The sequence below is a fragment of the Spermophilus citellus genome (assembly GCF_964194105.1).
Source record: "Spermophilus citellus genome assembly, chromosome: 1".
NCBI classification, from domain to species: Eukaryota; Metazoa; Chordata; class Mammalia; order Rodentia; family Sciuridae; genus Spermophilus; species Spermophilus citellus.
In genome coordinates this window covers 73488529-73502554 of record NC_138182.1, presented here as the reverse complement: position 1 = coordinate 73502554, position 14026 = coordinate 73488529, and the positions used below count along the sequence as shown (strand labels likewise).

At 36.7% G+C, this 14026-nt stretch overlaps 1 protein-coding gene across 4 annotated transcripts in view; it reads left to right on the top strand.

The window, feature by feature from the left end:
* The window catches only part of FGF9 (fibroblast growth factor 9), a 36387-nt gene extending 24521 nt beyond the window's left edge, over nt 1-11866 (top strand). For all 4 annotated transcript variants that reach the window (XM_081311117.1, XM_081311118.1, XM_081311119.1 and 1 more), the window contains exon 3: nt 8499-11866. In XM_081311117.1, coding sequence (XP_081167243.1) covers nt 8499-8744 — 246 coding nt within the window. In that variant the 3' untranslated portion in view covers nt 8745-11866. The remainder of the gene's footprint in view (nt 1-8498) is intronic.
* Nucleotides 11867-14026: the final 2160 nt, after the last annotated feature.

The window sequence follows — 14026 nt, the reverse complement described above, 5'->3', positions numbered from 1 at the left end:
CTTGTGCACATGTCCAACTTTCCACTCAGATTTGAGTATTCTACCCACTACTGACTTTTTGTTTTCATATAGGATTTGGATTTTTCTTCCAGTAAATGCTTTTTTTAAAAATTTTTTAGTTGTAGATGGTACAGTACCTTTTATTTTAGTTATTTATTATTATGTGGTGCTGAGGATTGAACCCACTGCCTACACATGCGAGGCAAGTGCTCTGCCACTGAACTACAACCCCATCCCTGTTCCAGTCAATTCTTTTAGGACAGTTCATTATATTGGTATAGTGTTGGTAGGATTCATTGGTCAGAGAGGCCTTCGTGGGCCATGTTCTTAAGGCCAATGTTGGGAAGAGGATGTGGCAAGCCTCCAAATGTGAGAAAGCAGTAACAGAAATTAGGAGTGTATCCTCCAAATGTTCTCCCAGGGAGAAAGCTGGAGGGCCCTTGTGACACAGTGGCTGCCTTCTTCCTTGTCCTTTCCTCCTTGGAATAGCAACCTCATTCTCTTGACTGCTTCTGGAAGCCTGGATTTAGTCTGCAGTTCTGACCTGCTGGCTCTCCTGCCTGCAGTGGGCAACTGATGCAGCACATTTTGTTTGGTTTCTTTCCCTGTTTTCCAGCTCTGCAGCAGTTTCTTTTTTCATTTCCTGTTCAATATGTCCTTCCAGAGTTATTGTGGATAACTTTGCTTTCCACATTTCGATGTTTCCAAGACTGACTAACTAGAGTCTTTGACTAAAAGGACCTTCCAGGGTGGGAGAGTAGCTCAGTGGTAGAGGTCATGCATTGAATTTGGGGAGGCTGTAAGTTCAGTTTTTAGCACAAGAATGACAACAGCAATAACAGCAAAAGACCTTGGAAATTTCTTCCAATTTTACAGAGAAGGAAATTAAAGCTCAGGAATATTAGCCAGCTCACACCCATGTGTGCGTGTTTCTGGAAGCTTGGCATGCCTTTACCAAGGAAATTCTGTGTATCTTGATTCTTTAAAATTTATCTTTGGATTTATACAGTCATTATACTTGTTAATCTTTTTATTTCTCTTATTTTATTTCTGCAAACATATGCTGAATTTAACCTGCTTTGTTGATCATGGAAAGTCTTTGCTAAAATTTTTCGTTTTTGATTCCACCCCTTTCAAAATAGGTGGTGCTTATCATGGAAATAGAGTGGTTGTCTTTGTCTGGTATCCTTCTTGAATCTTTAATTTTACCTCTCAGCCTTCTAGCTTTATACTTTTCCATTGTCAGTCTGACCCTTCATGAGCATTCTACTGTCAGTTTTTACTGAGTAATATTTTAATTTGAAGTTTTTATAGCGTTTGCATATTTTCAATGTACATTTTTAAGTGATCATTGAATAATATTACTACTCTTATCAGGTAATAGTCTTCAGTAAGAAATATGACATTTTATTTTTTCCAACTTGGTGTTCTAATATCCTAAAAGAAATTTGATGCAGTTTTTCTATAGGTGTGTTTGTGGAAAAATTAAATATACATTGGCTATGTATTAACATAAGCCAAATATTCCTTAAATATTGAATTTTTCAAATTTGAATTCTGTTATACCTAGAGCAAGATTTTCTTTCCTTGTGGAAATGCATCTCTGCAAATGTACAGAAAGTTTATGAGTGAATATGATTTGCTAAACAAAGATGCATTTTAATAGGCAGTTTCTAAGGAAGGCCTCTAAATTGTCTCACTTGTCCTATTTGGCAGGGTCTGTCCTTGGCAGCTTATTTATTGCCACATGGCTGGTAAGCCTGCTGCATACGTGTGTGTGTGTGCGCGCGCGCCTGTGTGTGTGCCTAGAGTAGACAGGGCCCTGATCTTTGAGTCCCTAAGTACTGAAGTAGCCAACTTCTCGGGAGAAGGCATTTTTTGTTTTTAATTTTTTTTTTAGCACACAGGAATTTTAAGATTGCAAAGAAGAGAGGAATTCTTAATTTCAGATATATAGTGTTTTAAAAATTATATATTTTAAAAATTAAAAATTACACTTTATTTTAATTAATTAGTTAATTAGTTTTTGTGATGAGGTCCTAGTGTGTGTTGCCTGGGCTGGTCTTGAACTTGTGCCTCAGCCTCCAGAGTTGCTGAGACTACAGATGGGTACTGCCGTTCCTGACTTAAATTTATTTTTTAACTGATACATAAAAACCTAGAAATGGTACTTATGGGGTCCATGAGATATTTTTATATGTGTATGTGTATTGTAGTGTCTATTATGTGGTGCTATTTTGCTGGGAATTGAACCCAGAGCCTGGTGGATGCTAGGCAAGGACTCTACACTGAGCTGTATTCCCAGCCCTCTGTGATGTTTAAATCAGGTTAAAACATATCCATCTCCTCATTTATCACATTTTATGATGAAAACATGAAAATATGTCCTAGATTTTTGAAATATACAGTATGATATTGTTGTCTATAACTACCTGGTTGTGCAATAACACACCAGAACTTCTTGGTCCCATCCAATTGTATCTTAGTCCCCATTGGTTAATCTCACCCCTCCACTCCAATATTCTATATATTTTGATGAGAAAAAATGGAAAAATTGCCTGCTTTTTTGCTTCGTTTTGTTTACATCAATTCAAGTGCCATGGATTACGATGTTTCTACTGTTCCAGAAGCAATTGTAATGGCCAGGAACAGAGGTATTAAGGCAGGCCCATCTGGGGGGATTTGAGGAGGTTTTGAAAAACAGGACTTCAAGGGAGGCACGTTGAGGGCAAAGAGGTTGGATCTAGAGAGAAGCTTCTAAAAAAAAAAAAAATCATCAATAGTGTCCTCCTGCCTCTTCTTTCTATATTTGTTGCTTTCTCTCTAGATAGGGACTTATCCCTGGAGAGAAGAGTTAAAAGACCTGACTTCTTATTAATGGTCCTTTAGTCATTATATTTAATCACCTTGCTCTTCTCGACAACTCCCATCTAGGCTTCATTGTTAGATTATTAATGAGGAAGAGTACATCTGGACAAGTAATTGTGGTTAAGGGAGGTTTAAATACCATGACTCTAATAGACAATAGATACAAGAATGAAGGATTACATCAAAGTCATTAACTTATGAAGATGTTTGGGAACTCTAAAATTAAGTCAATGTCTGTATGGTTGCTGATCATGAATTTATGTGTTAGAGTAGTTTATATTGTGGTAACAAGTATTTTAAGTTGAGTTGAATAAACACAACCATTTGCATAGCATGGTTAAAGTTATGCCCTATATTTATTAATATGGAAATCATGTTTTTAAATAGCAGCATATCACAAGTCTATATGTTTGCAATGAGAATTCCTACTGAGTCTCCAAATTTTAAACAACTCTGATTTCATTTTTTAAATGGGCATTTGAATTGGGTGTAATAATGCCCTTGTGGATCACTCATTTTCGAATTGTCTAGTATTTTAAATTAGTGTCTATATAAGTCTATGTCTTATAACATTCCTAAGCATTCTCTGGGCTATACTATAATTTTCACATTATTATCTCATACTTTGGTGTTAACAGGAATGGTAACAGTTTTGAAGTTTTAATTTCAGTTTTTCCCACTGCTCTGAATTTGATGATATAAAATGAAAAGAGGTTTCCATAGTTGCTAACATTCACCAGATTTTGTTCCGAAGCATGAGCTTTAGTAGACTTTTGAATTAAATCCACATTCTCCACCCAATCCTAGTGATATAATCCAACAGTTCAAAGATAGGTATGCCATAAACAGCTATAGTTAAATAATCTAAAAAAATTTTAAAACATGGAAATACAATAAAACAAGAATTGATCACTTTATAGTGGAATACTCTATAAACTGTCTGCATTGAAAACATATGGTGAGTTTTAAAACATCTGAATGCTATAATTCTAAAGTGTATAGTTTATTTGAAGGCAGACACTCCCTCCACATACATAAGAATATAGGTTAATACAATTTTTGCTGTTCCAATTTGCATTCATCTACTTATTATTAATTAATATTGTTATTATTTTTTTGTGGTTTTTGGGATTGAACCCAAGGACTTGTGTATGCTGGGCAAGTGCTGTACCACTGAGTTACATCCCCAGTTTTATCTATTTATTTTTAATTAAAAAATTATTTTGGAATAGAAGGATAGCTTTAAGCATATTCACCTCAGGTAAGGATTTCATCACTTAGTACTGAAGTGTGATTGCTAGAGATTAATTTTGTAAATCTTGCTACTCTGTCTAAAATAAAAATCACATAATGACATAGTCTCAACTAAGAGGAAGAAACTATTTAAAATCCATGGATGGTACAGGAAAGTAACACAGTCTTTAACTTTTAATGATAATTTTAATTTTCAGGGTATGCAAGCTTACCAGAGTGACATACTTGGTATAATTTCAGAAGCTGAAATGTATCAGTGGTTTTACAATGTAATGTCAGCATAATTTCACTTAACAGAAGTTATACAATCCTCCTGTGAATAAGACCATTGAACTCCTAACCATCATGAAAAATGCTGGCTGTAGATTATATTGTTTTATAATCAAATAATTCACTTTATTTTCTGGGTTGCCTAGAAAGTTATATTATGTATGTATAAATGATGCTAAAATAGCCTGCTAAGAAACTAGAGCTATGGTAACAGAGCAGTGAAAAGGTTAGTTCCATTTCTTAGATTACTTGCCTTCTTTTAAAAGGAGTTTTTCATATTCTTTTAAAAAAAAAGATACAATGAGAATCTTTTTTTAAGCACTGAGAACACACTTGTGTTCCAGTTTTAGAGGTTGATACTTCTGTCACAGTAGAATTCTTCTCATGCTCCCCCCCAGCCCGCCCCCGCCTTCTTCTTAGTCCTTCCTCCTGCAAAATGAATAGTATTTTTTAAAATTGCATTTTGGAGTATAGACAAAAGAAAGCACATATAAGAAGAGTTGTAGTACCCCATTCCTGAACATAGCCTGTGAACGCTAGCCCTGTGCCACCCTCCCTAATGACTGCCCCTGGGGAAACAGCATCCTGAATCTCATGAATGAGAGGGGCTATGGGAACCACAGGGCTTATTCAGTGAGATGTGAAAAATGAGAAGGATCCAGTGCAGTGGCTGAAGTAGGGCTCCTGGAAACTTCTTGCTCTAGTGACTTCATTATCATAATGACATGATACTGTGGCATAGACCAGGGCAAATCACCTCACATCTGGGCCTTCTTGCCCATGCATTTAACTGGAGAAATCACACGAGCTGTTTTCTAGGTTTGTTCCTAAGAGGTATGATGTAATGTTGTATCAACACCATTGTTCATGGAGGGCTTTCTTTATGCTCAGCACTGTTTTCTGATTGCATCTTTGTCACAACCCTGTGTCAATTATGTATCCCTTATCTGAAATACTTAGAACCAGAAGTGTTTCAGATTTCATAGTTTTTTTTTTTAAATGAATTTTGGAATATTTGCCACGATTTTTACCCCATTGAGTATCTTTAATCAAAAAATTCAAAATTGGATACTCTGAAATCTAAAACATTTTGAGTAATGACTTGATATCCTAAAAGTTTTGGAACTCAGAGCGTTTTGGATTTTTGGATCAGGGATGCCCAACCTGATCTAATCCTACTTTAAATATGAGCTACTAAGACTTGAAGAGGTGACATAAGCCATTACAAATGTCCTCCAGTGAGTGAGGGATGAAGCTGGGAGGTGAATAGGCTTCTGACTCCAAAGCCTGTTTTTCCTCCACTGTGTAAACTAGCAGGAGGTTACTTACCATGGATCTGTTTCTGACCCAGGAAAGACCATTGTGCTAGTAGAGGTGTGCTTATAAGCAAAAGCAATACAAACTAGTGCCTAACTCATGGCTCCAAAAGGAGCAAGAATTATTCTTCACTTAAAAAATAAACATTGTAATACTTATCAGGTGATAGATTTCCTGCTCAAACAAACAGACAAACAAAAAGCTTTATTTGAATTAATTTTTTTTTCTTGTCCTTTGTGGAAATGAAAGCCAATGCCATACTTTGGTCCCTTTTATTAATGAAAAAAATAAATGCAACACAATTTGTTTAGAAAATTTCCTTAAATTACAGTAAACTAAAACCAGCCCTTTTTAGCCAGGAATAATCTTGCCTGCAAGGAGACTATTTATTATGCAGATGGAAGTAAAGACTAAAATAGCCACTATGGCTTCAGCACACTTTTTTTATTTCATGGGTTTTAATAGAGATGAGGGAGAAATAATCACGCTCAGCCCAGTCTTTCTTGTGCAGGAGGTGGTTGTGTTGCCCCAGGAGGCCCTTCTGGGTTTACATGTGGCAGGGGTGGAGGGTGGGCTCTCTGCTCTGCATCCCCAGGCCCCTGAAAGAGTGAGTTTCTCGGGGCCATCCCTAAGTGGAAGCAGTACATTGTGAGTGGAGCTATGGATAACTGCTCACTTTCTGTAATTCATTTTTGTCCCTGTAAGTCCTGGTTAGCTGTTTGCACATCATTTTTGGCTTTCTCTGATGCATTGATTTTCTTTTTTGCTTTCCTCTGTTTCAACTTGCATAGTAAAAGTTTGTCCAGTGAAATATTTTGTTAAAAACCTGGGGGCCGGGAGTGCAGTTCAGTGGTAGAGTGTTTGCCTAGCATGCACGAGGCCCTGGATTCAGTCTTCATTACCAACAAAACAAAACAAAATAAAACAGAAGTCCACCACCACCCCAAACCTGCTCAGTGTTTTTGGCTACTTGAAGAACACTCTTGAGGACATGTGGGCACTTGGGAGTCGTGGACTATATTTTAAGACTCTGGGTCAAGGAAGAAACACAGAAGCTGGCCTCACATTGGACTTGTTGATTGATTTGGTCAAATTCTTTCCCTTCTCTTTGCTCTCTTGACTGACTTTACAAGCAATTGGAGGTGACAGATTCTACTCAATTTATATCTATGAATTCAGTGTATTAATGTATGTTCTCAACTATATGGATGTGAAAAAGGCATATATTTTTTAGTGATGTGTAACATTTGCTGTCTGTCATCTGGGTCTGAATGACAGAAATGGAAGAATGCCAAATGCCCTTATCTGGGTTTGATTACAAGTTGTCCCTGGGTATCTGTAGGAGATTGGTTCCAGGACTGCCCATGCTCAAGTCCCTTTTATCAAATGGCATAGTATTTGCATAGAGCCTTTGCATATCTTCCTTAAATCATTTTTAGTTAGCTTACTGTACTTAATACAATGTAAATGCTGTATTAATAGTTGTTATGCCATATTGTTTAGGGAATAATGACAAGAAAAAAAGTGTGTAAATGTTCAATACAGATATGACTTTATTTCAAGTATTTTTGTTCTGTAGTTGATTGAATGCATGGATGTGGAGCCTGCAGATGTAGGTTTTTTGTTTTCTTTTTATGTAAGGTGCCAGGAGGACAAGAGCGAAGTAGACACTTTAAATTCATTTCAGTATTTTTTGAAGCATCATCTAGGAAAGTATTGATTTTAAAAGTTTCAGTTGAATGACAGTAAGAGCAAAAAGGCCAATAAATCCCATTGCCTTCTTTCTCCAGGGCCAGCTTCAATATACACATTTCTGCCTAGAGTGTGTTCGTGGCTTTGGGATGTGATATGTATATTATTTCTGGTCATTACTGCCCATGAGTGATGTGGCTGGAGGAGTCCCAGGATGTGGAGTAAAATGGGACCCTGGCTTTCATATAGCTCAGGAGGAGGGAAATGCAAGATATTTAAGAAAACAGGGGACATTTATTTAAATTTATTTTATTTTTTTTTTTGCTTTGGAAATGTAGGAATAAGTATAGCTTTCTTTGGGGCATCTGTATGCCTGAGCATGTTTTTTTTTTTAAATTTTTTTTAAAGTTAGGAGGCTCTTCTATCTAAATTTAAGTGCAAAGGTGCAAAGGTGCAAAGGTGGTCACCATATAATTGCTATAGTAAAAATGGGAATGACCCAGAATTTTAGTTGTACTTTGTGTGTAATAATTGGCCTGAAGAAAAGTTTCACTAGAAGATATTTAGAATCTTTTCTGCTTTAGTCATTATGAATAAGAATTTAGAATGTCATTAAATTGATAGAGTTAAGCAGTTTATGCAAAGTGCATTGAAGTGGTTAAACGAGTTAGAAATCAGTATTTTCTCATCAGGGTACAGGTTGAGCATCCTTAATCTGGAAATTCAAAATCTGAAGTGCTCCCAAATTTTAAATTTTTTGGGCACCAACCTAACACCACAAGTGGAAAATTCCATACCAGGAAACTTTTTTTTCACAAAGATATTGTATAAAATTATCACTAGGCTATGTGTATCATGTGTATTTGAAGCATACATGAATTTTGTATTTAGACTTGGATCCCACATGCAAGATATCTCATTAAATATATGCAAACATTCCAAAATCTAAGAAAATAAAAAATCCCAAACACTACTGGTTTCCAAGCATTTTGGATAAGAGATCCTCAAACTTGCTCTGTGCAAAATGGAATATTGCTTTTAATATAGAAAGTAGCTAATCGTGCAATGTATTTATTTTCTTTTTATTTTTTTAACAGGAAAAACTAACCCAAGAGTGTGTATTCAGAGAACAGTTTGAAGAAAATTGGTATAACACGTACTCATCGAATCTATATAAACACGTGGACACTGGAAGGCGATACTATGTTGCATTAAATAAAGACGGGACTCCAAGAGAAGGGACCAGGACTAAACGGCACCAGAAATTCACACATTTTTTACCTAGACCAGTGGATCCTGACAAAGTACCTGAACTATATAAGGATATTCTAAGCCAAAGTTGACAAAGACAATTTCTTCACTTGAGCCCTTAAAAAAGTAACCACTATAAATGGTTTCATGCGGTGGGTTCTTATTGATTAGCTGTGTCATCACCTCAGCTCCACTGTTGCCACACTTTGTCGCATGCATAATGTATGATGGAAGCTTGGATGGGAACATGCTGATTTTGTTCTGCACTTAAAGGCTGATCCTCCTGGAGGGCTGCCTAGGGCCACTTGCTTGATTTATTGTGAAATAAGGGGAGAGAGACTGACCGAGAGGGGTGTGAGTGTGTGAGTGGGTGAATAGCAGGAGAAACTGGAGAGTCAGAAAGCAAAGAGGACAACGGCCTGATGCATGCTGGGAAATAGACACGCTTTTAAATTTTGATCAGTTGTACTTCATCTTATATCAGCACAGCTGCCATACTTCGACTCATCAGGATTTTTGGCTGGTGGCCTGTGCAAGGGTACGCTGCATTTTTCAAAGGCATGGAGGGTACAGTCTTACTTAAAAGACTTTTTCAGTTAATTCTCACTGGTATCATCCCAGTGAACTTAAAGCAAAGACCTCTTAGTTAAAAAAGAAAAAAAGAAAAAAAAAAGAAAAAAAAAAAAGAGAAAAAAGAAAGAAAAAAAGGCGAAAAAAAGAAAAAAAAAGAAAAAAAGTTAAATTTATTTATAGAAATTCCAAAGGCAACATTTTATTTATTTTATATATTTATTTATTATATAGAGTTTATTTTTAATGAAATATGTACAGGCCAGATAGGCATTTTGGAAGCTTTAGGCTCTGTAAGCATTAAATGGCAAAGTCCGCTATGAACCTGTGGTAATTCATGCAAGTAGGTATAACAGTGCATGGATATGAGAAATTCTAATGACCCTAATGTACTAAAGGTGACAATCTATTTTGTGCCCGTATTATTGTAAACTTATGCACATCGCTCATGACACTGAGTATTCACTCTTCAGACTGCTTGTTTCATAGCTTATCCCAGAGGATTAAAGATAAACTGGGTCTCAACCTTTTATTCTGTGTCTGTAATTTTCCTCTTTCATCAGTGACTCCATCACTGTAACTTCATGGTTGGAAAATATGAGGGTTGGTATATGTCTTACTTGTTTAAGTCTATTGCAAAATATACCAAAGCTAAACAATAACTATGCTTTTTATTTTAGCCCACCTCCAGAACAACAGGACTAATATCAAACATTGTACTGATTTAGAATTCTTAAGCAAGGAATGAAAAAAATAAGCAAGCATACATAGCTCAGACTTTTTTTAAGAAATAAGAGTCAGATTAACAGGATCATTCTTGTAAGTTTTTATTTGTGCACTTGGCTATCAAATATGAAATTATACACGTACCATAGGGGTCATTGTAACATCTTTTTTAGAGAATTGCTTTCGGTGTGAATGTCATAATTACATGGTAATAGCACCCCTTCAAGTAAAACTTGCAACATGAAAACAATAAATCTTTATCAATAATGACAATGAGGGGGAAAGTATTATACTCATTGACTATTTTGTTTTTAAAAATGGTTTTCACAAGCACCCAATTTTTTTAGAGGGGAGGTTACTATATAGAATATCTTTTACAAGGCTTTTATAACATTTTATTCTGAAAAGCATAAGAATATGTATTTCTTTGGTAGCAATAATTTTGGAACTTGCCCTTGGGCAAGGAAGACTATTTCTTACTATATACTAAGGTGAAAAGAGCCAAATTCTTAAAGCAATATTTAAAAAAAAAAGGAATTTATAACAAATTCTCATCCACACATAACACTTTCTAGCCAGTTACATTGGGAAATTAAAAGTGACAGTTAAAAAAATGTGTTGGGATTTATGTAACTAATTTTAAAATTTAATATTCTGATTTTGTTTTGCTCGGATGCACATTCTCTATGAAAAATAAAAGCATGTCACTGGCAAGTTAAAGCTGTTATGAACGAGAAGCGCATGATTTACTGTCATGAGCAAATACACGTAGCCTTCTATGGTCCAAGCTGGAGTATGGGGTAATGCACTCCTGCTGATGTGCATTAAGGAGAAGCTAAGTCTAATATTTGGGATTGAGAATTGTCTTGGAGGGAGGGAACAGAAGCACTGTAAAATAGTTGATTTATGATAAGGATCAGAATGTCCTCTTCATTTATTTTCTTGGGATTTCCCCCCCCTTTTACTTTTTAAACAGAACTGCATTTAATTCTAAGAAGTACTGTTCTTATTTATTATTTAACCCTTTGCTGCTGCTAAAATGTGCACATATTCAGGCTTTAGTTTTTCCAAAAGACATTTAATTTTTTTCGTTGCTAAAAAAAATTAAACATTTGACCACAGGGAAGAATCAAGTTTCTAGGATGCCATAGGTATAATATTTAGCACTGAAGAAATTGATTTTAGAAGACAGCCAAAAGTAATCTTAAAGTAGCACGAGACTCCAGATAATTGGTCTAAAAGAGGGAAAAAGAATTGTGAAAAAGACTCAAATCTCCATGCATTCCTAGAAAATGCTACTTTAATGTCTACTTTTGGAGTTATTTTGCTTTGGTACCTTTTTTTTTTTTTTAAGAAAAGCAAAATGTTATATGCTTTTGGCAATTGATAATATAAACTGTAATGGTCTGTAAATAAATAAATATTGACTTATGCAATTTATGTAAATAGGCCTCCTGGGAGAGTAGATGGCTCAGGGTTTTGTTGTGGGCATTGTCCTATCGGGCAGTAGAGTCATCTCCAGTTTATAGGATTGCATCCGGTTCTTGTAGTAAGAGACCCAAAGCCTTTTGGATGGCAGCCCTGAGCCATTGTGGAATGGGTGGTTCCAGTTTCATAAACAGATGCTCAGATAGCCAAACCACTATTTTGTTGGTGCCAACACTTGCACCACGGTCAAAAGACTTACCCGGCATGGACTGAACCACCTTTCCATCTGTCATGCAAATGTCCTCAAACAGTGCTGAAGGACATGCCAGGTCAGTGTTGGGGAACCTGCTCTGCCAGGTCCTGTTTTGTAGATAAATGAATGGCTTCCGTTGATGGTGTTTTCATACTATTTCATCTCATTAACACTACAACATTGTGTTATTTACTTGATAATCTGTAATTGTATGTAAATACATACAGGATTATGTAATTTGTGTAAATACATAATTACAGACTTTTGAAAACTGGTATTTTTTTACTTGTTGTCCATTTTGGAGCTGCTTCAGATTCTGTGCCTACATGAACCAAAGGAATTTTAAAAACACTCTCCTTGCTCTTACAGCTGTGTGTATGTATTGAAGGGTTGGGGAGGTGTGGGGGCTGGAGGGGAGGAACAAACACATCCAGATGTCTTTTCTTTTCTGTAAGTATTTGATGAAGAAATAAGTAATCTGGGATGAAGATTTATGAACTTGCAGCAAGCAAAATGTGGAGTGTGTGCACATTTACGAGGATGGGTGAATGGACAAAGGCATATTGTTCGAGGTCAAATTCTGTTTGCTGCATCACTTGACCTTAAAATGTGCCAAATTTAGATCTACTGTGCGTGGTCACTTGCAGGAAAGGGTGATGAAGTGGTGGGGGCGGGGAGTATGCCAGATGGATTGAAAAGATGTATTAGCCACCAAGTTCCTCTCAAGTGTGTGTCTGTGTGGTCTACACACTAATAGAATACCCACATGCATCCATAGGCATTTTGCATTTTTAAGTTGATGTTTTATTTTTAAAAGTGGAATGGGAAGGAATTATAATAATAAATTGTCTCTATACAGTCCAAAATTCAGGTTTGTAGAATGTAGGATTCAGGTTTGTAGAATGACCCTGGCCACAGAGAGTTTGGTCAAAAATGTGTAAACAGTGCCTTAAGAATGTGATTTAAATATATGTATGTATGAATGCATTTTACTCGAAGCATGCCTCTGTGGTTGCCCTTAGGTTTTTAGGAAATATTTTTTGATATGGCCTTTTCTTCCCCAGAAAAGAACATGAAGAAATAAGAAGTAGGCACTTCTATAATTTTCTTTGGGAAGAAAGAGAAAATAAGTATTCTTAATGTGTTTTTTCCTTTTTGCTGTGTCCTCCACCAGCTGTCAGGTTGCTAGACAGACATCTGGTTCTTAGGTCAGACAATTATTGGGAGGCTTCTTTGCTATTTTGCCTAAAAGTGCAAGAAAATATTCTTACTTAGAATTCTCTTTGTTCTCCAAGTATATTCCAGCCTATATTCTGGAAAACATTTAAAAAATTTTAATTTCAACTAAAAAATCAGTAGACTTACTGGATATCTGAAAAGCGGTTGGCAAGGTATACTTGGAACCGGCCCTTGTTCTCTTGCCCCTCCCCCCTGGAAGGGCCTTTTAATTATGTTTGTGGTTTTGGTTATGATTTACATTGATATGTGCTGACAGCCAGGAAAATTTAACACCAGGAGCTAAGGAGTTAAATTGTATAATAACATCCAGAGTTGAACAACTGGTTCTGCCCTCCTTATACAGGGCAAGGGCAAAAATTATTGATAAAGCTCATGGCCCAGCTTGGAGAAACTTATTTTTAAAAACACTTAAGGCAGGCTTTTTCCTAATCATTTTGTGGGATGTTGGAAGACACTCTATGGACTCCACCTGGCCATTACCCTGGCTTCTAGCATATGCATGTACACATGCACAGGGTTGGTACATGACAGCAGTGTGAGATTTGTTTTTTACTACTAATCAGAAGGCTTTTCCTTCTTGTTAGCAAAGAATAGTAGAAGTGTAACTGCTCTTTCAGAGGGAAGTAATCCTCAGAACATCCCTTTGCTCTGTAGTTGACTAAAGGGTTCCCCCTCCATCCTTTACTGCCTGTTTTTCTTGTCCTCATTCCCTTTCCTCCTTCCTTCACTCCATTTTGTGAAACTGGCATCAGCTGCAAAGAAGGTGGGAACAGTCGCTGAGGGCACCCACAGAGTTTAAACAGACGTCTTGGCATATTGTGATGAATCCTGGGACAAGGGAGGTACTGGGCTATGGAACGTGAGGTGCACAAATCCAGACTTAGGCAGGTCCAACGTTATGATGTCAAAGGTGGTATATAATGGATGAGCATGAGTTACAGAAAAGAGAGCTGTAGATTCTCTGATGCTCTGAATATGCCAAGATAGTGTTTTGCTTTTTGAGAAGTAAGCTCATGGTATCCTTTATGTTTGTCACCCGAGTGTGGCTGAGCCATAGGCTGTAAAAGTGCCTGCTGATTGGCCAGCTGCAGCCTTGCAGGGGGTCCTACGCCTTGTTGGATGGGCAAACAGTGCTTGCTGATTCATGGACATGATCAG